Below are 22,683 nucleotides of genomic sequence, written 5' to 3' on the forward strand. Positions count from 1 at the left end.
AAGTGTACCACACCAAATCAAAAGCTAAGTTTTTTTTAATTTTTTTTATTTTTAATTACATAAACCTTATTTATTTATTTTATTATAATCTTTTTTATTTATTTATTTTTATTAATTTATAAATTAGTTTTATATAAAATTTTTTACTTATTTATTTTAATCGAAAACTCGATTTTTTCCATAATTCTATTAATAATTGTTTTTTTAATTTGTAATTTTTATTTTTCGTACATACTTTTAATTAATTAAATAATTAGGATTTAATCCAATAATTATTTTAATCATTTTATATTTAATCGAACTTTCGATTTTCTTAAATGTTTATTTAGAATATTCATTTATTTATATAAGCTCATTGTTTAAACCCTGATTTATCCCGATAAATTAGGTTTGACGATCTTTAATGCACTAACATTTTCTCTTCTTCGCTCGTAATTTTCAGGGTTGATCAGGGATGCGATGAAGGCTCGAGGCATTGGCATTAATTTGCCCTTTTTTATTTTTTTCCCTTATTATTCTTTTTTTTTATCTCCCCTTCCCCGCAGGTGTTCATTGTAATAGCGTAGGATTTTATTTTCTGCCTTTAATTTTATTTATATTAACTGTGTGATTAGTAATCCTAGGGAGTGCAACCCTGAATTGAATTAGGATAACTAATTACAAGATAAATAACTGAACTGAACCACGTGATTGTGCCACACACACACACTTTAGGGTAACCTCTCTTGTTGCCTTATTACTGTTGCTTGTTGCCTTCACTTGTGAAAATAGTGAAGTCCCTCGATTCCGAGAATACGTAAAGCAAATGTTTCCATCAGTTCATTCATCATCAACTTTGTCCCTCGATGTTGCCTCGGTAAATGATGATTCGTCCCCATTGCTAAGGTATCCTCGCCTGTTGCCTAAAAATGACTATTATATCCTTCCCTTAGACTACCTGCCCTCTTTATGGCAAGGGTCAGTCTTATGGCGAACGATAACATCGATGACCCTTTAAATCCAATAAAATAGGACTTCCTACCCTCCTATGGTATGGCCAGCCTTGAAAGGCTAAAAGAACATTTTTTATAAACTTTAGGGTAATTTCCTCCTAATTGCTTGCTCTGGTTTAAATTCAATTTTCCTCTTTCAACAAACCTTCAAAAAGGCTACGCTTATTTTACAAGCTAAAGTCCTTATTTAAATCCTTTTACTCAAACTTCTCAAACATTTTGAAAACAAATGAGCTAAGCAATTAAGAGCCCATGGATAACCATGGATACAAAGGGTGCTTTAAACATTCCCTTTGTATAACTTACCCCCCGAACTCAAAGTCTTTTTAAAAGTTTTTTTCTGTTCTTTTAGCCTTTCTATAAATTGGATAAAATAAAAGTCGTTGGCGACTCTTGCTATCCGCGACATTTCAAAAATTCAGTTCTCCCACCGTATGACAAGAATACACGTTGAACCAGGATGCGTTGAGCGAAATGCTACATTTCCCTCGTGGAGACAATGTGCAATACCGTATCCCCCGAGAAATGGATTGGGGCAGAATGGCATATGACTTATGGGAGAGAATATCCAGTGAACAAAATGTCGCCCTCGAGGGACGCTACTCAACCCACATCCACAATCCAAACATTCGTTACCTTCACCGCACTATGGCCAACACTATTTTTGGGAGGACCAACAACAACAAGGTTAACACCAAGGAGTTGTACGTCCTTCACTGTGCTTTCATGCCAAACCTCCGTTTAAACCCCAGTACCTTCCTGATGGCTTATATTCAAAACCTTGTATCGAGAGATGGGACTGTGCCCTTCTGTATTGGAGGCATTGCCACCCCCATCGCAGTTCACCTAAATTGGGGAAGAAGAATTCAGATCCTACCATCACTGCCAGCAGAGTTCATGGACATAAACAACTGTAGAGCTGGTCTCCTGTTAAAAGTAAGAAAAGCTGGAGGTTACCCTCTAATGGTGAAGAATGAAAAAGTTAGAAGCGTCATTTTTCTGAATCCCGGTCTTACAAATTTAGACAATCCTGACAACTGGCTTTACGACCTTAACACTCCCGAGCCTGGTATGAATGAGCAAGGTAACCAAGGTGAGGCTAATGTCATACCCCAAAATTTTCCCGATCAATTCTCGTCTAATAATTTATCAAGGGTATTAAAATTAAGAGTTATGGGGTTTAACATATCTATTGTTAAACCCACGCTCTTATAAAACTATTTTTATTTACTATTGGGGTGTAATTAGCAGGTATTTTGGGCCCAAAACCAGTCAGTCCATTTATCTTATCACAAGGGTTTTCATTTTATTAAATATTATTAAATATGATTACTGTCTCTTATTAGAATTTTAGTATTATTAATTTTAATATTATTAGTATTAGGATTATTATTATTTAAATAATTAATATTATTATTTTATTATTATTAATTTCTAAAAATGACAAAATTTAAGTTTTTTCTTTTGTGGGTTTTAACCTAATTTTCTAACACTATAAATAGGACCTTTGACAATCCTGTCAGGGACCTTCTTCCAATTTGACGTACTTTTTTCACAAATTCACACATACTCAAAACTACGCTTTTTCCCACAAACTACGTTTTCTACGTTTTTCTCTTCTCCCTTTGAGGGTTTGTCTTAGGGTTTTCTTGAACATCCCTAATCCGCCATTTGTCGATCAACTGACAAGAGCTGACAAACCCTTTCCCCTTTCAAACGTAATTTTCAAACCACTCAAACACGATTTCAAATCATTCAAACTCAATTACAAACTCAAACATTTTCGGCCGATGATTACCTATAAGGCCTCCCCAAAACAGGATTTTTGGCCATTGTTGTCTAGATCTAACAATGGCCTATTTTTACTATACATGGCTTTTGACCTTCTGTTCCCTTAGGTTTACCTTTTTGGTCAATGTTTAAATCTTTTGGTATGAGGCCGCCCTTTTATTACAAAGGGTATTTTCTATTGTCAATATATTTTTTTTCCATTTTGGCCAATGATTTAATATGAGGCCATTTTTTAAAATCTTTGTTTTGGCCAATGATTTAATATGAGGCCCCTTTTAAAAAAATTGTTTTTTTTTTTTATTTTTAAAGGTTTTTGGCCAATGATGATGCATTGAGGCCTATTAATTTTATTACAATTTTGTGTTGCCTCGACAATGGCTTTATCAAAATTGAGATTTACCCTTTTGGGTACAGGCTAACTTTTTTTTTTTTTAATCTATTACTGAACAATTGTCAATTTTTTTTTTTTTATAAAACCTAAACCTAAAGATTTAAATGGTCCCCTTGAGTACAAGGGAGGCAAAGGGTGCCTAACACCTTCCCTTTGCTAATTAACCTACTTACCCAAATCTCTTATAATTTTTAAGGGTTTCTCACTTGCCCAAATAAAGTTAAAGTGAGTGGCGACTCTCGTTTGAACGTAAATTTTTAAACAGGTTGCTACAGCTAGCGACTCTGCTGGAACTTATTTTTAAAAAAATTAGGTTCACCCTAGTTTAATCTTTAAGTTTTTTTATTTTTGAGTTTCTTATTAGTCATCCCTAATATTTATAAATATTGTTAATAACTAATGCTACTAACAATATTTCATTATTACTACTAACATTTTTATTATTGTTAAATCATTTTATTGTGATTGTTATTTATTACTAAGTCTAACAATTTCATTATTATTATAATAATTATTATTATTAATTTTTTGTTGTTATTATTATTTAATAATTCTAACAATTTTTATAATTATTATTATTATTATTGTAAATCTTAAAAAAAAAATTTTCTAATTAATATTATAAGAAAAACGGATCATCTTCTTTCTTACAGGTGTAGATTTGGGAAACAAATTCGGCTACAATAGAATCGATCAAGATCCATTCACGAATCGACAAATCAAAAGAAAGAAGGAACGTCGTCGGATTCGAAAAGCCGCACCGAAATCACACGCGATTGGAACAGCTTTCCTCCGACGAACATCAAACCATCGGCCGATCCGCATCCCACCTGCACCACAGTATCAGTCCGGCATACCTCCGTTAGATTCCAACACCGACGACTCCGACCGGCCGCCATGAGTGCACCGCAACCTAACATCTCCATTCCGATCCGCAACACTGCGGCCACCACCACCGGCGCGATTTCGCAAAGCCTCCGATTGCATCTAGTCACAACAGCGCCGTCATGGGACCCGACGGTAATGATTCCTTGTGAGTATTGTTACATGGTTTTGTTGTTTATTTTTTCCTTCTTTTTTCTTTGAAGTTGTGTAGAAGATAGAGGATGAAGAGCAGATCAAAGGAAAGAGACGAAGCATTGAGAGAAAGAACTTTTAAGGTTTGTTTTTCTATTTCTATCCCCAAGTTTTATTAATTAGTTTTAATTTCTATTTTATTACTATTTAACATAGCCACGTGGCAAGCTTCATTTGGTTATTGGTTTAGAACAAAAAAAATGAAAAATAGAAGGGGAATAGTATACATAATCTGCCCCTGTTTATTGTTAACGTTCCTACTTTACAATTTCTCCTAACTTTGGTTATAATTAACTTAGGGCTTTTGTGTTATTTGGATTTATGGGCCATTTTACATTTTTACTTGATGTTGCTTCTATTTTAAATATTACACCCCTAAAATTTGTTTGTATCAAGTTTTATTAATTATAATCCAATAAGTTGTTAGGATTCAAAATAGTTTAGATCAAAAATATCAAAACACAAAAAATATATTTTTCTTCCAATATTATTATATTATTAGTTTTTAAGCACACATTAAAATTAATCAAAACCATTAACTTACATTTATTAATTTACAATAAATCTATATTTAACTATTCAATTTTTTCTAAATACTCGATTTATGTTTTCTAAGCTTTGTTTAATATTTTATTTTCCAATTAAAATCTCCACACAAGTTTTCTTTTTAATTTCTTCACATCCTCTCCTTTTATATAAGAATAATACAAAAGGTAATCTATTTTCAAAGTTTTTTTTGTTGGATATTTATACAATTATTTTATTATTGCTATTTTGTATATATAATTATCATTTTATTATACTTGTTGGTGAAGTTATATAAATTGTGTTAAAACCTAAGTGTGGAAATTATCCTTAAGACCAGGGGGGACTTGAATCGCCTACGAGTCTTATTGATAATTCCACTCAGAGTGGGTTGAATATCCGGAAATGTCCAAAACGAGGCTTGACTTTGTTGAGGGAAGGACTTGGTATTTGGCTGATCTCTCTGAGAACCTACCCCTAAAACTCGAACCTCATGGACAAATGAGTTGTTCTAAAATCCAAAGAGACAAAAAAGTCTCGGAGGTTACGAACGACCCCATGAGACCCTTGTTAGAACATACCAATGGGAAGGGTAGCCTCCCTAAGCCGTCATGCCGAACCTATGAACTTATGACTTTTGTGCTTTTTGTTATATGTTTGCGATTTATATGCTACGAATATATGTGTTTCAATTCTGCAGGTTTTTCTACGCGTTCCCTAGCCTGTAGGGATTCTATTTACAAGGTGACGTCCTTCCCACGAAGGACATTTCCATGCATGCACGTCAATTGGCCTCTCGATGGCCATGAGACTTAGTGACTGTCTTGAACAGTCACCCTCGTGCTTACATCTACGCATTCCCTAGCGTGTAGGGATTCTATTTCCAAAATCGCATCCTTCATACGAAGGACATCCTCGTTAACGCACGTCGATTGGCCTCACGATGGCCATGAGATCTAGTGACTGTCTTGAACGGTCACCCCGTGCTTGCTCCTACGCACTCCCTAGCCTGTAGGGATTTTCTTTTATGTCCATGTGTTTTTACAATGACTTCGTCCTTCCCCTGAAGGACGTTCCCATTAACGCACGTCGATTGGTTTCACGATGACCATAAGATCTAGTGACTGTCTTGAACGGTCACCCCGTGCTTATTCCCGCGCACCCTCTAACTTGTAGGGTTTGGATTTCCATTTATGCATCGCCAATCCCTAGCCTGTAGGGATTTCACCTCGTCTGATATCGTCCTTAGATAGGTTATGTTCCGCATAGAGAACCTTCCCACGAGGGACAACTTCATTAGTGCACGTCGAACGGCCTCTCGATGGCCATGAGATTTGGTGATTGTCTTGAATGGTCACCATCCGTTACCTTCTGCGTACTCCCTAATCTAAGGGATTTCCATTGGCGCGTCATAACATCTAGCTTGCACGGATTTCACTAGGATCTAATGTAACCCCTAAATCTGCATAGGCTATCCTTAGGATTATATCTGTCGCACGTCTGCAATGCATTACATACAAGGGGTTATAATACACAAAAAGAGGAGTTTTTTTTGTATACGCACGCATTTGCATTTTCATGCATTCATACATTTACATTGGCATTTCTACCTTCGCCCGTATCCACACTTGCCGTGCTAGCCGATTTCCCGAGACTCACGAAGAAGACCAAAAAGGATCACAAACTATGGAGAGAGAAGGATAGATTATTGAAAGACGGAAATGAACTTGGTCTTACAAAGAGAAAAATGACGCCTTTCACCATGCCAGCTACATGTCAATGCCTTTTCGCAACAGGATTGTAAGTACAATAAAGGTTGTCATCGAGCAAGGATTAGTTCAACAAAGAAGTTCCTTCATAGATACACTTAAGAGGTATCTAGTCATTAAGGGGTTCATCTTAGAACATAGAAAGGCTTACAAAGACGCTCTGGGATAACTTGGGGGGGGGGGGGCAAAGGTACAATTCCTAACAAGGGGTAAGAGGATTTATTTTCCTTTAGCCATATGCCTTTAAACTCAAAAGTACCGTACCCCGAATCAGAGGCTATAACCCATTGGATATGGTGAGCTTGATTCTTATAGAAGGACGTCCAAATATGAAAAGTCAAAGTTCTTCAGACGAAGCTGCTATCAACGGACAAGCCTCTCATCTTCTTACTATTTTATTCTCCTTGGAGCTGGACACTTGCAACTCTTGTGTGACTTCGTCAGAATCTTCTTCCTAGAAGTAATCTAGAGTAATCTGCAGCTTCAGATACTAACACTTGGGTTGTCTCCCGCTCTGGGGCACTTGACCATTCGATTGATGATTGTCATCCATTCAGAGACAAGATTCAAGACCTAATAGACACCTGCAAGCCAGATTTGAAGTTCTCCTTCGAATCAACGGATCTTTTGAAGCAATAAGTCCATACGGAGAAAATCTCCCCAACTTTGACAATCTCTACATCATCTTGCATGTTCATGCGTAGTCTTTCTTGTTTTGATTCAATACTGCTTATATGTCATACTTGTTTGTTTTTGAACTATAATAATGGTGCATTGAATATGTTTGTCTTGAAAAAAAATTCATTCGCTCTCGCTCTAACGTGTTTATCTTTGTTATTGATACCAAACTCTTGGTGATAAAGCATGATGACTTTGAAGGGAGAATGAAGAGTAAATAATACTCATAATCTCAAATGGTGTGCTTTCGAGTAAAACCCTGTTGATGATGTACAGGCTTTATTTCAAAACCCCAAACACTGGAGATATAAGGAAGTTAATCCCTTGTCAACCCCTTTGAGCCTTGAAGTAGGAGTTTATTTTCTATACGAAAAAACCCTCACATTTAACCTAGGGGCAGGGTAGTGTTTAGTTAACCTGATTGAGCGTTCAAAATTCATCAGGAGCTCGCATCTAAGGATACAACAATGGTTATCCTTCAAAAGGTTGAGGAAAGTCAAAACCACAATGGTTATCCCTCACATTAGGAGGTCAAAATATGACGATACCACAATGGTATATCCTCGTCAACAAAGGAATGAGACAGTCACAATCTTTCCAACAAATCAAATATGTCTCATGCGACTTGTTCAAAAAAAAGAAAAGAATAAAAAAAAAGAGAAAAGAAAGCCCGCTGAGTCAACAACTTGAAAACAAGTGACTTAGGCAAAAATTAGGGCATCCCGCTGGACTTCAAACTCGGAATTCAAAAGAATTTGTCCAGGCAAAAGTTAGGGAAATAAAAAAAGATCCTCAACAAAAAGGAAAAGTTGCATGGCTATAAATTCAAGATCGTGTGATCAGACACCAAGAATAAAAGGTAAGTGACTGCCATGTCCAAACACCTCATCGATTCCTCAATCGTCTCAAACTCCTCTTAAAGGATGAATGCTCGCATCAAGTTAACTGAACTTAGGTTGGAGAACATTACGAAGGGGGTGGGCACTAATAAAATTTTGAGCCTAAAAATCCTTTTTTCTAAAAACCGTGAACCTGGCCACGTTACAACCCTCAAAAGTCCTAATTGAAGCAGGGTTAATTTGAAAGCATACTGTAACGAGAATACGGTAAACTGACTCTTAGGAGTTCTGCTAAAACGCTTGAGTTGGTATCACACCACCTTTCACACAAAAAAAAAAATCGATGTTTTGACATCCTTTCAAAAAAATTCTTCTTTAAACTTCAAGACAAACAAGAACTTTGCATTAGAATTATATTTCTCATACTAAACATTCTTTGCATATGAACAAGTACTTGACACCAGGAAAGCTTCCATCATGAGCTGCTGATGAAAAGTTTAATTCTCTCAAGGGACAAGTTGTCTTCAGAACTCCGTTGAGTTCGAGCAAGAATATCTTAAATTCTGATCACCCTCAGGGGCACAAAAGAAGTCGAAATACTCTGTTGAGTAAGCATTCAGATATCCAGGGGAAACCTGGTCACGATTCATCAAATCTCTCGAAGGCGTTGAACAACCATAAATGCTAGTCCATCACTGGGGGCATGTTGCATTGGTCACCAATCTCAGGAAGAGCTGTTTAGCTACCAGTATTAGATGGTGTCAGTACCAGTCTCTCATTCGACGTTCTGGTTCCAATCATCTCAAGCGTCAGGTATATCAGGCTACTGACCCTAGGGGCAGGTAGACTCCCACAAACGAAGGACCACGTATGGTACCTGAAGACATGGGGCAATGAAAAATTGAAATCGCCGGGAATCTTCCCCACAGAGTTGTTTTCACAAAATATCTTCACAGAGTAATCCTTGAGAAGTTATCTTCAAATATTCTCTTCCCAACAGATACTTGGTTCCCCAACACAGTTTACATCTCCAATACTGTCGGTTCTCCGACATAATCTTCTCCTCCAACAAGGTTTATTCAAACTCTCTATCCCCATAGAAGAAGACACTCAAAAGACTATTCTTCTCTCTTGTCCCGGGTCAGGATACATAAGGATCAAATCACTCAGGCTACTTTCATCCCTAAGCGGTAATAAAAATCCCCAGCTGGATATCCTCGAACGGAAGACAGGAATTCTCAACACAATCACCTTGTCATCATCTCCAGCAGCATACAGAGATTTATTTTCTCAACCAACAATTTCTATACAAAGTTACCAATATGCTTCGTCTATATAGTCCATCCATGCATCATTCACAATACATGCATAACATACATCATTCTCGTTTATTTCGAGAACCTCATTCACATTATACGGATAACATTCAACATTCTCGTTTATTTCGAGAACCTCATCACACAATACATGCATCATGACATTGCATGAAACTAATTCTACCTTTTCAGGTCATTTCACAATCAAAAGAAAATTTTCATCCAGACACGGTGTAAAGACGATCGTATCAACGATTCAATCTTAGCGCTCATTCAAGACACAAATACAACTTTAATGCTTCATTCCGGGTATTTCTGCAAAGATAATTCAGAAACAATCAAAACGCTTCTTATCCTTTCTAGATAGTCTTCTCTAAGACCTTTCTAATCCTTTATAGGTTAGTCTTGTTTAAGACTATATCATATCCTTTCTAGGAGACTTTCTAGGAAGTCTTGTTTAAGACGTTTCATATCCTTTTCTAGGAGCCTTTCTAGTTAGTCTTGTTTAAGACGTTTCATATCCTTTTTAGGTTAGTCTTGTTCAAGACATAGCATATCCTTTCTAGGAACCTTTCTAGGTAGCCTTGTTTAAGACGTTTCATATCCTTTCTAGGAGCCTTTCTAGGTAGTTTTGTTTAAGACGTTTCATATCCTTTCTAGGAGCCTTTCTAGGTTAGTCTTGTTTAAGACATATCATATCCTTTCTAGGAGCCTTTTTAGGTAGCCTTGTTTAAGACGTTTCATATCCTTTCTAGGAGCCTTTCTAGGTAGTCTTGTTTAAGACGTTTCATATCCTTTCTAGGAGCCTTTCTAGGTAGTCTTGTTTAAGACATTTCATATCCTTTTTAGGAGCCTTTCTAGGTTAGTCTTGTTCAAGACATATCATATCCTTTCTAGGAGCCTTTCTAGGCAGCCTTGTTTAAGACGTTTCATATCCTTTCTAGGAGCCTTTCTAGGTAGTTTTGTTTAAGACGTTTCATATCCTTTCTAGGAGCCTTTCTAGGTTAGTCTTGTTTAAGACATATCATATCCTTTTTAGGAGCCTTTCTAGGTAGCCTTGTTTAAGACGTTTCATATCCTTTCTAGGTAGTCTTGTTTAAGACGTTTCATATCCTTTCTAGGAGCCTTTCTTGGTAATCTTGTTTAAGACGTATCATATCCTTTCTAGGAGCCTTTCTAGGTTGTCTTGTTTAAGACGTTTCATATCCTCTTTAGTAGATTTTCTAGTTTAATCTTGTTTAAGACATATCATATCCTTTATAGGAGCCTTTCTAGGTAGTCTTGTTTAAGACATATCTCAACTTCTTTAGGTAATATTCTTCAAATGTTTATCCAATCTTTTCTAAGACATATCTTGCTCTTTCAAGGAACTTCTCAGTCAGTCTTCTCTAATACAGTTCTTCCCGAGCTTTGTTTGAAGCCTAATCTCCTTTACATCTGTCAATGATATATCCTATTCCGGGACCTCTCCAAGTAGTCTTCCGTAAGACATTACTTCATTTTGATGAATCTCTCCTTCATATACAATCAATGCATATGATTCAGTCTGAAAAACATCTGCTTTAGACAAACATCTTGATCAACATCTGGATGGCATCTCTAAGCCCATCTCCCACGGAACTTCTTCCCAACAAGTGTAAATTTCAGGGCATTCAATATTCAATCCCCTTCTACCTTTAGATCACGATAGGCAGACGTGCCTATCTACCTCTTCAGGTTTAAGAAGATTGAATAGGGGAAGCTGTCATACCCCAAAATTTTCCCGATCAATTCTCGTCTAATAATTTATCAAGGGTATTAAAATTAAGAGTTATGGGGTTTAACATATTTATTGTTAAACCCACGCTCTTATAAAACTATTTTTATTTACTACTGGGGTGTAATTAGCAGGTATTTTGGGCCCAAAACCAGTCAGTCCATTTATCTTATCACAAGGGTTTTCATTTTATTAAATATTATTAAATATGATTACTGACTCTTATTAGAATTTTAGTATTATTAATTTTAATATTATTAGTATTAGGATTATTATTATTTAAATAATTAATATTATTATTTTATTATTATTAATTTCTAAAAATGACAAAATTTAAGTTTTTTCTTTTGTGGGTTTTAACCTAATTTTCTAACACTATAAATAGGACCTTTGACAATCCTATCAGGGACCTTCTTCCAATTTGACGTACTTTTTTCACAAATTCACACATACTCAAAACTACGCTTTTTCCCACAAACTACGTTTTCTACGTTTTTCTCTTCTCCCTTTGAGGGTTTGTCTTAGGGTTTGTCTTGAACATCCCTAATCCGCCATTTGTCGATCAACCGACAAGAGCTGACAAACCCTTTCTCCTTTCAAACGTAATTTTCAAACCACTCAAACACGATTTCAAATCATTCAAACTCAATCACAAACTCAAACATTTTCGGCCGATGATTACCTATGAGGCCTCCCCCAAAACAGGATTTTTGGCCATTGTTGTTTAGATCTAACAATGGCCTATTTTTACTATACATGGCTTTTGGCCTTCTGTTCCCTTAGGTTTACCTTTTTGGTCAATGATTAAATCTTTTGGTATGAGGCCGCCATTTTATTACAAAGGGTATTTTCTATTGTCAATATATTTTTTTCCCATTTTGGCCAATGATTTAATATGAGGCCCCTTTTTTAAAATCTTTGTTTTGGCCAATGATTTAATATGAGGCCCCTTTTAAAAAATCTTTGTTTTGGCCAATGATGAACATCTGAGGCTTCTGTTGAATTTTAATGTTTTTTTTTTTATTTTTAAAGGTTTTTGGCCAATGATGATGCATTGAGGCCTATTAATTTTATTACAATTTTGTGTTGCCTCGACAATGGCTTTAACAAAACTGAGATTTACCCTTTTGGGCATAGGCTAACTTTTTTTTTTTTAAATCTATTACTGAACAATTGTCAATTTTTTTTTTATAAAACCTAAACCTAAAGATTAAACGGGCCCCCTTGAGTACAAGGGAGGCAAAGGGTGCCTAACACCTTCCCTTTGTCTAATTAACCTACTTACCCAAATCTCTTATAATTTTTAAGGGTTTCTCACTTGCCCAAATAAAGTGAGTGGCGACTCTCGTTTGAACGTAAAATTTTAAGCAGGTTGCTACAGCTAACAATGCTGCTGTCGATGAATTTGAAGAAGATTTAGAGCAGCAAGCACCTCAACCTAACGTTCAACCTCCCAAGGCCCAACCACAAAATGCCAATTAACCAGCCACCCTTGATGCAATTTATGCCACAATATTGCAGCAGAACCAACTTGTTAGAACAAGATTTGTTCTTATCAATTATCTTAGTTTTGATGATAACAATAATATGAATTTTGCTTAAAATAATATGGTACTCTAATCCAATGCAATTTCCCTTTCAGGAAATATATATATAGAGTACGCATAATTCAGCGCTCAGAAGTTGTGTCTCAAATGGTTCAGCATGCAACATCAGAACATGGTCTGGCAAGACATCAGAAGATGGTCGAAGCAGAATCAGAACATGGGTCTATGGAAGCATCAGAAGAACATGAGATCAGAAGCACTGAAGATCAGAAGATGGTATCACGCAACAGAAGCACTTCAAGGTCAGAAGATCAGAAGATGCTATGCACCAGGCTGTTTGACTCTGATGATATTCAAACGTCGTATTCACAAACATCAGATCAGAAGGAAGTACACGTGGCAGACTACGCTGACTGACAAAAGGAACGTTAAAGCTACCAAAGGCAACGTCAGTAGACACAGCGTGAACAAGGCTCGAGGTAGTTGACAAAAGCGTATAACATTAAATGCGATGCTGTACGGAACACGCAAAGCATTAAATGCACTCAACGGTCATCTTCTCAACGCCTATAAATATGAAGTTCTGATGAGAAGCAAGGTTAACGATTCTGCACCAAAACAACTTATATTAAACTTGCTGAAACGCTGTTCAATCAAAGCTCAGAATCTTCATCAACTCACTACATTGCTGTTGTAATATTTTAGTGAGATTAAGCTTAAACTGTAAGAGAAATATCACAGTTGTGATTATCGCTTGTAAGAAGCATTTGTAAACTCTTGAATAGATTACATTAAGTTGTAAGGAACTAGAGTGATCGTGTTGATCAGAATACTCTAGGAAGTCTTAGCAGTTGGCTGAGCAGTTTGTAACTAGAGTGATCAGGTTGATCAGTAGACTCTAGAGAAAGTCTTAGGAGTGAACTAAGCAGTTGTTCCTGGAGTGATCAGTGTGTGATCAGAAGACTCTGGAAGACTTAGTTGCGGACTAAGTGGAAAACCATTGTAATCCGTGCGATTAGTGGATTAAATCCTCAGGTTGAGGTAAATCATCTCTGCGGGGGTGGACTGGAGTAGCTTCGTTAACAGCGAACCAGGATAAAAATAATTGTGCAATTTATTTTTATCGTCCAAGATTTAAAGTCACACTTATTCAATCCCCCCCTTTCTAAGTGTTTTTCTATCCTTCAATTGGCATCAGAGCGCCGGTTCTAAGGTGCAAGCACTTAACCGTGTTTAGAAAAGATTCAGGAAGAGAAAAACGCTTCAGTAAAAGATGGTTGATGAAAGTGAAAAGACTACACCTACACCTGCATCTACATCTGGCTCTGCTGAGCAATACAACGGTAACAATGGTTATACTAGACCGCCGGTATTTGATGGTGAAAACTTTGAATACTGGAAAGATAAACTGGAAAGTTACTTTCTGGGTCTAGATGGTGATCTATGGGATCTTCTGATGGATGGTTACAAACATCCAGTAAATGCCAGTGGCGCAAAGCTGTCAAGGCAAGAAATGAATGATGATCAAAAGAAGCTTTTCAGGAATCATCATAAATGCAGAACTGTTTTGCTGAATGCTATTTCTCATGCTGAGTATGAGAAGATATCTAACAGGGAAACAGCCTATGACATATATGAGTCCTTGAAAATGACTCATGAGGGAAATGCTCAAGTCAAGGAGACAAAAGCTCTTGCCTTAATCCAGAAGTATGAAGCCTTCAAGATGGAGGATGATGAAGACATTGAAAAGATGTTTTCGAGATTTCAAACTCTGACTGCTGGATTGAGAGTTCTTGACAAAGGATACACCAAGGCTGATCATGTAAAGAAGATCATCAGAAGCTTACCCAGAAGATGGGGTCCGATGGTGACTGCATTCAAGATTGCAAAGAATCTGAATGAAGTTTCTCTGGAAGAGCTGATCAGTGCCTTGAGAAGCCATGAGATTGAGCTGGATGCAAATGAGCCTCAAAAGAAAGGTAAATCTATTGCATTAAAATCTAATATCAAGAAATGCACTAACGCTTTTCAGGCCAAAGAAGAAGATCCTGAAGAATCAGAATCTGAAGAAGAAGATGAACTGTCCATGATTTCCAGAAGGGTAAATCAACTCTGGAAGAGCAAGCAAAGGAAGTTCAGAGGCTTCAGAAGTTCAAAGAGATTTGAACATGGAGAATCTTCTGATGAAAGAAGATCTGACAAGAAGAAGGTCATGTGCTATGAATGCAATGAACCAGGACACTTCAGGAATGAATGTCCAAATCTTCAGAAGGAGAATCCCAAGAAGAAGTTTCATAAGAAGAAAGGTCTTATGGCAACCTGGGATGAGTCAGAAGATGATTCAGAAGATGAGCAGGCTAACTGTGCGCTGATTGCGACAGAAGATGACGGATCAGAATCTACATCAGAATCAGATTCTGAAGAGGTATTTTCTGAACTTACTAGAGATGAGTTAGTTTCCGGATTAACTGAACTTCTGGAATCCAAGTCTCAGATTTGTATTAAATACAAAAAGCTGAAAAAGCTATTTGAATTTGAAACAAAGAGGCTTGAATTGGAAAATTCTGAATTGAAAGATAAACTTTTAAAATTATCCAATGATGTTGGATCTCCTTCTAATTCAGAAAAATCCACTCCTAGTCTAAACCATATTCTAAAAGAATATGATTTAAGTTTCAGAAAGTTCTTATCTAGAAGTATTGGCAGAAGTCAGCTAGCTTCTATGATATATGCTGTGTCTGGAAACAAAAGAGTTGGCATTGGCTATGAGGGTGAAACCCCATACAAACTTGAACCTGTTGATGAAATGAAACTCACATACAAGCCATTGTATGATCAGTTCAAGTATGGCCACTCTCATGATATTAGGCACACTTCACATGCACAAAGTTTTCACATAACACACACCAAGAAGCATGTGACACAACCTAGGAAATATCATGAAACTCATATTAAAAATTATCATGCTGTTCCTCTTATTGCTTATAATGTCAAACCCAAGTTCAATCAGAACTTGAGAAAATCTAACAAGAAAGGACCCAAGAAGATGTGGGTACCAAAGAAAAAGATTATTTCTTTTGCAGATTCTCTTGATAACAAAGAAGACAACATTCAACATGACATGACACCTGGATTCAAGTTGGTATCAACACTTGAAGGGAAGAAAGATTGTCTTTCAAGTTCTGGTTCTTAAATCTGTTGAAGAAACTATGTTTGTAGGAATTCAGAAAAGAAAGTTTATTAGTCTTGGAACCATCTGTTTTGTTTGTCTCTAAAGCATTGATGTTTCATTCTTGATTATTCTGAATGCTCTAAATGCTACAGAATATACAACATTGAAACATTGATTGTGGACAAATCAATAAACATCTGTTTTGATGATAAACTTGTTTCTGATGAAACAAAGAGCTTAAGAATTTCTGCAGATACAGTTTTGTCTTATCAGAAGCTGCAGAACAAAGAAGTAAACCTCCAAAAGCTGTGTACATCAGAAGTAATGGATCAGAAGATCATTCAGACTTATATCAGCACACTTCAGAAGGAGTATTTCCAGAAGAGAAATTAGATCAATTCAGAAGCAGTAATCAGAATTTGAAGGCGTAAAATCTCTCTGATATTTACAGCTGTCATCTACTTTCTGATGATGAACACGTGTCTGTACGGTTTGTACAAAGCGTGCAGTTGAAAAGACGCCGACCTAGGTAACTGTATTAAATCATTTCATTTACTGTGTTCTCTCTCCTAATGTCATTTCTCATTAAATGCATAATGATTTCTTTTTAAATCTTTTAAATAACCCGCTTCATCTTCATTCCCACTTTTTCTCTCTTTCTCTCTCTTTTGTGCATTCATCTCGTTGCATCTCTCTTCAAACCCTAGTTCTTGATTTGATCACAAAGCATTATCATAATGAATCCATCTTCTCGTTCATCAATCTCTAAAGATAGTATCACTTCCACACAGAACCGTTTAAGCAAAAATGATGCTCCGTTGAAAACATGCTTAATACCCACGAAAGAACTGGAAGTTCTATGTGAATCGGCTGTGGACGTCAACAACCTTAAAGCAAATGGCTTTCAGTGTGATGCAAGAATCTTTGAGCAAGGATGGTCTAAATATCTTGATAGATTGGTTGGTCCAATTTATCCTGAACTTGTAAAGGAGTTTTGGGTACATGCAACAGTTACCCCAACTGCCATCATTTCATTCGTGCTAGGGCATGAAGTGACTATCACTGAGAAACTCATCAGAAAGCTGTACAATCTTGATGATGAAGAAGGTTGGTCTGAGTTTCAACCACATACAATTGACTGGGCTCTAGTTGAAAAACAAATCTCTACAGCTGTTGGAGTTGATTCTCACTTCACAGGCAACTTAAGGCCTTTTTATAAAGTATGGGCTGAGATTATTCTGGGTTCTCTTCACCATAGAAAAAAGATGCGCTGCTCCTCCTTCATCAGTCCAACTCACAAGTATACTCTTTTCTGCATTGGCAAAAAGATAGAGATCAACATCTCCCATATTCTATTTGAGAATCTGAAAACCTCTATCTTTGAGTCAAGAGAAGATGAAAGGGCGAAGTACCCTCATATTCCAAGAACAACCATTCCTTTCGGAAGGATGATTTCAGACATTCTGATTGAAAGCAAAGTGGTGGACTCCATCAGAAATCGTAATGCCTCGCATTTTCTTGGAGTAACTCAAGGTCCCATCTTCAATGGTGTTGATCTGTTCGGACTGTAAGTCATTAAGAATGTACCTGTTATGTGCACAAGCTTTCCTGACATTCTGTCTAGAAGAATTGCTGTTAAAGGGTTCATCTCTCTGTTTCATAAAGAACTTGATCAAGTTGTCAAGTTTTACTTGGAAGATTGCGTGAGGAAGCAATCAGATGTTGATCCTGCTTGGATCCGTGGCAGAGTACTTCCGTCTAAAGAGGATATTCTGAAGAAGGATAAGAAGGAACGACAGGCGAGGTTAAAAAGAAAGGCTGAAGAAGATGAGGCTGAAAGAGCCAAGAAGTTAAGGGTCACCTATGATCCTGACAAGGTGGGATCTTCTGAATACAGAAATAAGAGGATCAGAGACTCCCTACACAGAACCAGATCTTCAAGGCAGGTTTATACTCCACCTCCTTCTGTCCCTAAACCTTCTCCCCAATCACCTCCTTCTGGACCAAAAGTAAACTTCACTTTACAAAATCCTTCTCCATCATCCTTCTCCTCTCCCATTCTAAACCCCACACCGTTGAGCATTCTTCCACCAACTCCTTCTGATAATTTCCCCTCACCAATTCCCTTTACAAATACTCCACCCTCTCCTCAATCCATCCCATCTGACACTCCAACCTCATCAATCATTCTCTCAGATATCCCCTCCTCCTCAACCACCGCACCTCCACCTTCTATATCTCATCCATTACCTACCAGAAAATCCCAACCCTACTGTCTTCTCTATCCTGACTACAAATTCACCTTCAATCCGCCTGAACCTGAACCTTCTACATACCTGGAACTCTTCAGACATGAGGTGATTAGCAGTCTAGACCTTCTGAAGGATGCATTCCTAAATGGTCTGGATGATGTTTCTACAAGAAATCTCTGGAGAAGATTTCGCAAGGATTTTCAAGTAGAAGCAATGGGAGTTCAGAAAAGACTAGTGGCTGCTGCCCCTGGTTACCCTGGTTACCTTCTGGAGGAAGATAATGGTATATACTACCATCCTCTCAGAAATTGTGTTGCTGCTGAGGAGAAGCCCTTTGTGGATGAGATGGAACAGTTGAGACTGGTTGCTGCAATGGAAGCAAACCCATGCAGGGACATGGTTCTCTGGATTCCTAAGTATCCTGTTCTGCTTGGAGACTTCAAGACCTTATTTGACTTTCTGAGGGAAAACCCTTCTAAGAAAGACCCTAGCTTGGTCATTCCAGAAGTTGTTGACCCACCAGAAGCTGAAGGTCCCTCTGCTCCCAGGAATTTAGCTGCCATTCTTCAGGCTCTAGAGAATGGAGACTCTGAAATTCCTGCTGCAGAGTATGGAGATGCTTCTATGCAAGAAGCAGATGCTGAAGATCATGTTGCTGAATCAGACCCTGTTGAGGATATCCCAGCAAATGATACTTCTATGGAAGCTGCAGATCAACATGCCATTCCTGTGGTTGAAAGCGGTGAAGCTTCTTCTGATGAACCTTCTCGTCTTGCAAGGACTCTAGAAGCGATTCAGAGGAGACAGGATGAGCAAAGCTCACTCAATGACAAGTATGATGCTTTCATTGAAAGGCAAGAAGGACACAACAACGATGTTAAAGAGATGCTGGCCAAGATCTTGTCAAGACTAGGGCCATCTTAGATTGAGTCTGTGTTGTTTCTTTCTTTTCTTTGCATCTGTTTTGTTTCTGTGCATCTGATCTTTTCATCCTGTACTTTTGTACCCATTGGTTGAACCTTAATGAAATCATCTTCTTCCTCCATGTGTTCTGTTTTATTCATCTGAATCTTTTCTATTTTTTGATGATATGACAAAAAGGGGGAGAAATACTGTGATAAATGATTTGATTTAATCAGTCACACATTCACTAACAAGAACTGCAAGTTCTATATGGTTTAAGTGTTTTGCAGGTACAGAGAAGTGAAGTGAATCTTCAGAAGCAAACACTAGAAGCAAAACCATAAGAAGCGTTATTCTGTAAAAGGAATAAGCTCTTGGAAACTGAAGCAAGCTGAGTGCTGTCAAGCTTCAGAGATCAGAAGCAAGAAAGAAGAATGAATCAGAAGCACTGATAATAGAATTTGAATATCATTGTCTATCCTGTTCTGACAAAATTCTATTTGCTCTGATACATATAATGTTATGGCTCTGATACATTATTTGCTCTGATACACGTTTTTAGCCTAAATGCTCTGATACATTTGGCTCTGATACATATCATGTATTTGAATATACATTTTATGTTCTAACTCGTTCATGCTGACTTTTGTCGTTTAGTTTTTGTTCTGTAACATTTCAGGATGTAGAGATGCTCTGATGATGCTCTGGTACATTCAACAATGTTCTGATACAAATCTAGCATGAAGTGATGATTGGTAGACATTCAATGTTCTGAAGCTATCCGAGGGAAGCAGAAATCAGAAGATGTGAATGTTCTAGAAGATCCAGAAAACTCAAGTTCTGAAGCTGTCCTGAATGGAAGCAGAAGTCAGAAGCTGTGAATGTTCTGAAGATCAAAGAAATTCAAGTTCTGAAGCTGTCCACGATGGAAGCAGGAATCAGAAGCTGTGAGTGTTCTAAGGATCTAAAGAAATTCAATTATCTTTCAAATGCAATTGGTCCCATGGTCATTAGATTCACCATTTGAAAAATATGAACCAAGACATTACAGGTCATTTTCAAAGTCAACAAAAAGTGGTTTTTTGTCAAAGGCCATAACATCAAGATAACTTCTCCAAATGAAAAAAAGTTTCCAAAGTGGCTTGTATAGGACATCTTGAGGTTTCTAACAAGTACAAGAACTCCTTCATATGATAAAAATTGAGGGATTTATGCCTTGTTGAAGTTGGCTATTTTTTGGGAAAATGCATGAAATCAACATTGACCAAAAGTGTTTTTTTCCAAAGGAGACCAAATTTCCATGATCCAAACATGTTTCTAACAATGCTAAGGGCCTCCCATGATCAACCAAAGGCCCATAACATTTTATTTCTTTTTTTGGTTTAATTTTATTACATTTAAGATTAAATTAAAAAAAGAAATGGAAGGATAATGTTATGTGGCTTGGATATTAAGCTAAGGTCATCAAGAAACATTCAACTCTGCCACAAGAAGCTAGTACAGCAGAAGAGAGTGGAAAAATCAAGCCATGGTTGCTTGAATTCAAAGCTACATATGTTATAATATTCAAAAATTCAACAAAATCATCAATGCTTCCTAGCTTAGTTTTTAAGCACTTTCTTTGCCTATAAATGAAGTACAACACTTCATTAAGAAAAAGAGGAAGATCAGAACCAAACCTATGTTTGTAACTCACTTGTAACACATTTGAAATTTTCAAAGAAACTTGAAATTTGAATTTTCAGTTTAAGTCATTTTTAATCCTAACTAAACACTCAAACATCATCTCTGAGCATCATTGAACCTGTTCCAATCAGTTTCAAGCTTTGAAACACAATGAATCGAGCACCATAGCTCACGGTTTGTGCAAACAAAAACTTAACAAAATCTCATCATACACTCACATCTAGCACGATGTAATCATATATTTGAATTTAGTTCATTGTTCTGATCGTTTCTGGATGGTTAATTGAAGTTTGAACATGTATCCATGAAGATACCATTTTAGGGTTCTTGAACTCTATTTTAGGGTTTTTCTTAAAAGGCAAAATTAGACAAAATTAAGGGCATGGTTGAATTCAGTGAATCATGACGAATCAAATGGATATGTCGCGAAAAATTTCTATGCTTGTTTACCCCTATTCGCTATTTTGCAGGGATGAGTTTCATCTATTACAGCGCTTTTTGGCAAAAAACGCTATTAAAAGTATTGGCTGGAGGTTGAAGACGAAGGCATGGCGCCATCTGATTGGCCAGTTTGAAAAAGCGCGCGTTTTGTCTTATTCTCGGATCTGATGCTTCGCTGACTAGACTATTGCCATGCGCCACACGTTCTTGTCCATTAGATCATTTTAATTCTCTCATCTAACGCTCCTTGTCTTGCAGGTTCACCATAGACCCTAGGGGTTTGCCACACATGATTATTGTTTTATATATTTTCTATTTTATTTTATTTTCTTTACAAAATTAATTTAAAATAGTTTCAAAAATCAAAAAAATATAATAAAAATATTTCTAGGTTTATAAAATAATCTATTATTTTTTTGACATAAAAATATTTTATTTTTCTTAATAATTAAAATATTTTGTTTAATTAATTAGTATATATTTATATATTTGCTTTTTAATTATTCAACCAATCAAAAAATCATAAAAAAATTTGTTCTTTATATTAAATTTAGTTTATATATTTTAGACTAATTTTGTACATATATAGAATATTTTTCTCTTTAAGTTTTAATTATTTATGTAATTATTTGCATAATTATATGTTATTTAACTTAATAGTTTTCAAAACAATTTCAAAAATTCCAAAAAAATTAGTTTTATTTTAAAATTAATTAATAAGCATTTTGAACATATTTTAAACTTAATTCTTAGGTTTATATTTTATTTCTACCTTTTTCCTCATTTTAATTAAATTAATCATGCATTAATTCTAATTAAAATCAATTATACAAAAAATCCAAAAATATTTCTCTTATCTTATTGCAAATTTAAATTCCTAGATCAAGTGTATAGGTTGTCAAATTCATGTAAATAGCGTAGTTTACATTTCCCGCACAATCGATGTAATAGCGTAGATTTACTTTCCGCATTTTACATTCCGCATTTTAATTCCAGCACATATAAAACTGCGTGTATGTCAAGAATAGAAACTGAAGCGTTAGATCACTAACTTCAAAGATAAAATATCTGAATCAAAACACAATCAAATTTGCACCTCTTAGGGTAATCCCTCTTTTACTCTTTTCAAAATCAAAATCAAATTCTACTGTTTCAAATGCAAAAAATCGAACTTTCGTTTACATCCGGTGAAAGGAGAATTTTCTAAAGGAAATAGGAAAAGACCTTATAACTTAGGGTAGACCTCCTAATTTGCTTGCTCAAATCAAAACAAACAAATGTCTCATATATCATTGTTTTCAAAATAAAACTTTCAAAAAAAAAAGACAATACTTGGTATATATCCAAACAAGGATTATTACGAAGTTAACGTTCTTTTTTTTCTTTTTCAAAACATCTTTCGAAAGATAAAACACTTTGTATACATCCGCACAAGGATCATTACAAAGTCAATTTACAAAGGTATTTGAAACCACATACAAGCATTTCAAGGCAAGAAAAAAAATGATTCAAAACAAGTGAGCTAAGCAAACTAAGAGCCCATGGATA

General features: G+C 36.2%; 1 protein-coding gene across 4 annotated transcripts; it reads left to right on the forward strand.

Annotated features, from left to right (window-relative positions):
* Positions 1 to 3,805: 3,805 nt before the first annotated feature.
* Positions 3,806 to 21,521, forward strand: LOC131609400 (uncharacterized). 4 transcript variants are annotated; one of them, XM_058881099.1, is made up of 3 exons: positions 3,806 to 4,194; positions 4,263 to 4,334; positions 12,777 to 15,884. In XM_058881099.1, the coding sequence occupies exon 3, from the start codon at positions 13,955 to 13,957 to the stop codon at positions 15,872 to 15,874; it is 1,920 nt and encodes a 639-aa protein (XP_058737082.1). In that variant the 5' UTR covers positions 3,806 to 4,194; positions 4,263 to 4,334; positions 12,777 to 13,954; the 3' UTR covers positions 15,875 to 15,884. The 4 variants fall into 4 exon arrangements, 3 of the variants coding, with proteins under 3 accessions (XP_058737082.1, XP_058737083.1, XP_058737081.1); XM_058881100.1 differs by having other exon boundaries at positions 4,271 to 4,334; XR_009286149.1 differs by lacking the exon at positions 12,777 to 15,884 and adding an exon at positions 21,165 to 21,521 and having other exon boundaries at positions 3,806 to 4,334.
* The last annotated feature ends 1,162 nt before the right edge of the window (positions 21,522 to 22,683 follow it).

Source organism: Vicia villosa, linkage group LG6, assembly GCF_029867415.1.
Source record: "Vicia villosa cultivar HV-30 ecotype Madison, WI linkage group LG6, Vvil1.0, whole genome shotgun sequence".
Taxonomy (NCBI): Eukaryota; Viridiplantae; Streptophyta; class Magnoliopsida; order Fabales; family Fabaceae; genus Vicia; species Vicia villosa.

What these genes read in the sequence shown, in the direction of transcription:
- LOC131609400 (XM_058881098.1), top strand. Translation starts at nt 13,955, where the DNA reads ATGGTTGATGAAAGTGAAAAGACTACACCTACACCTGCATCTACATCT.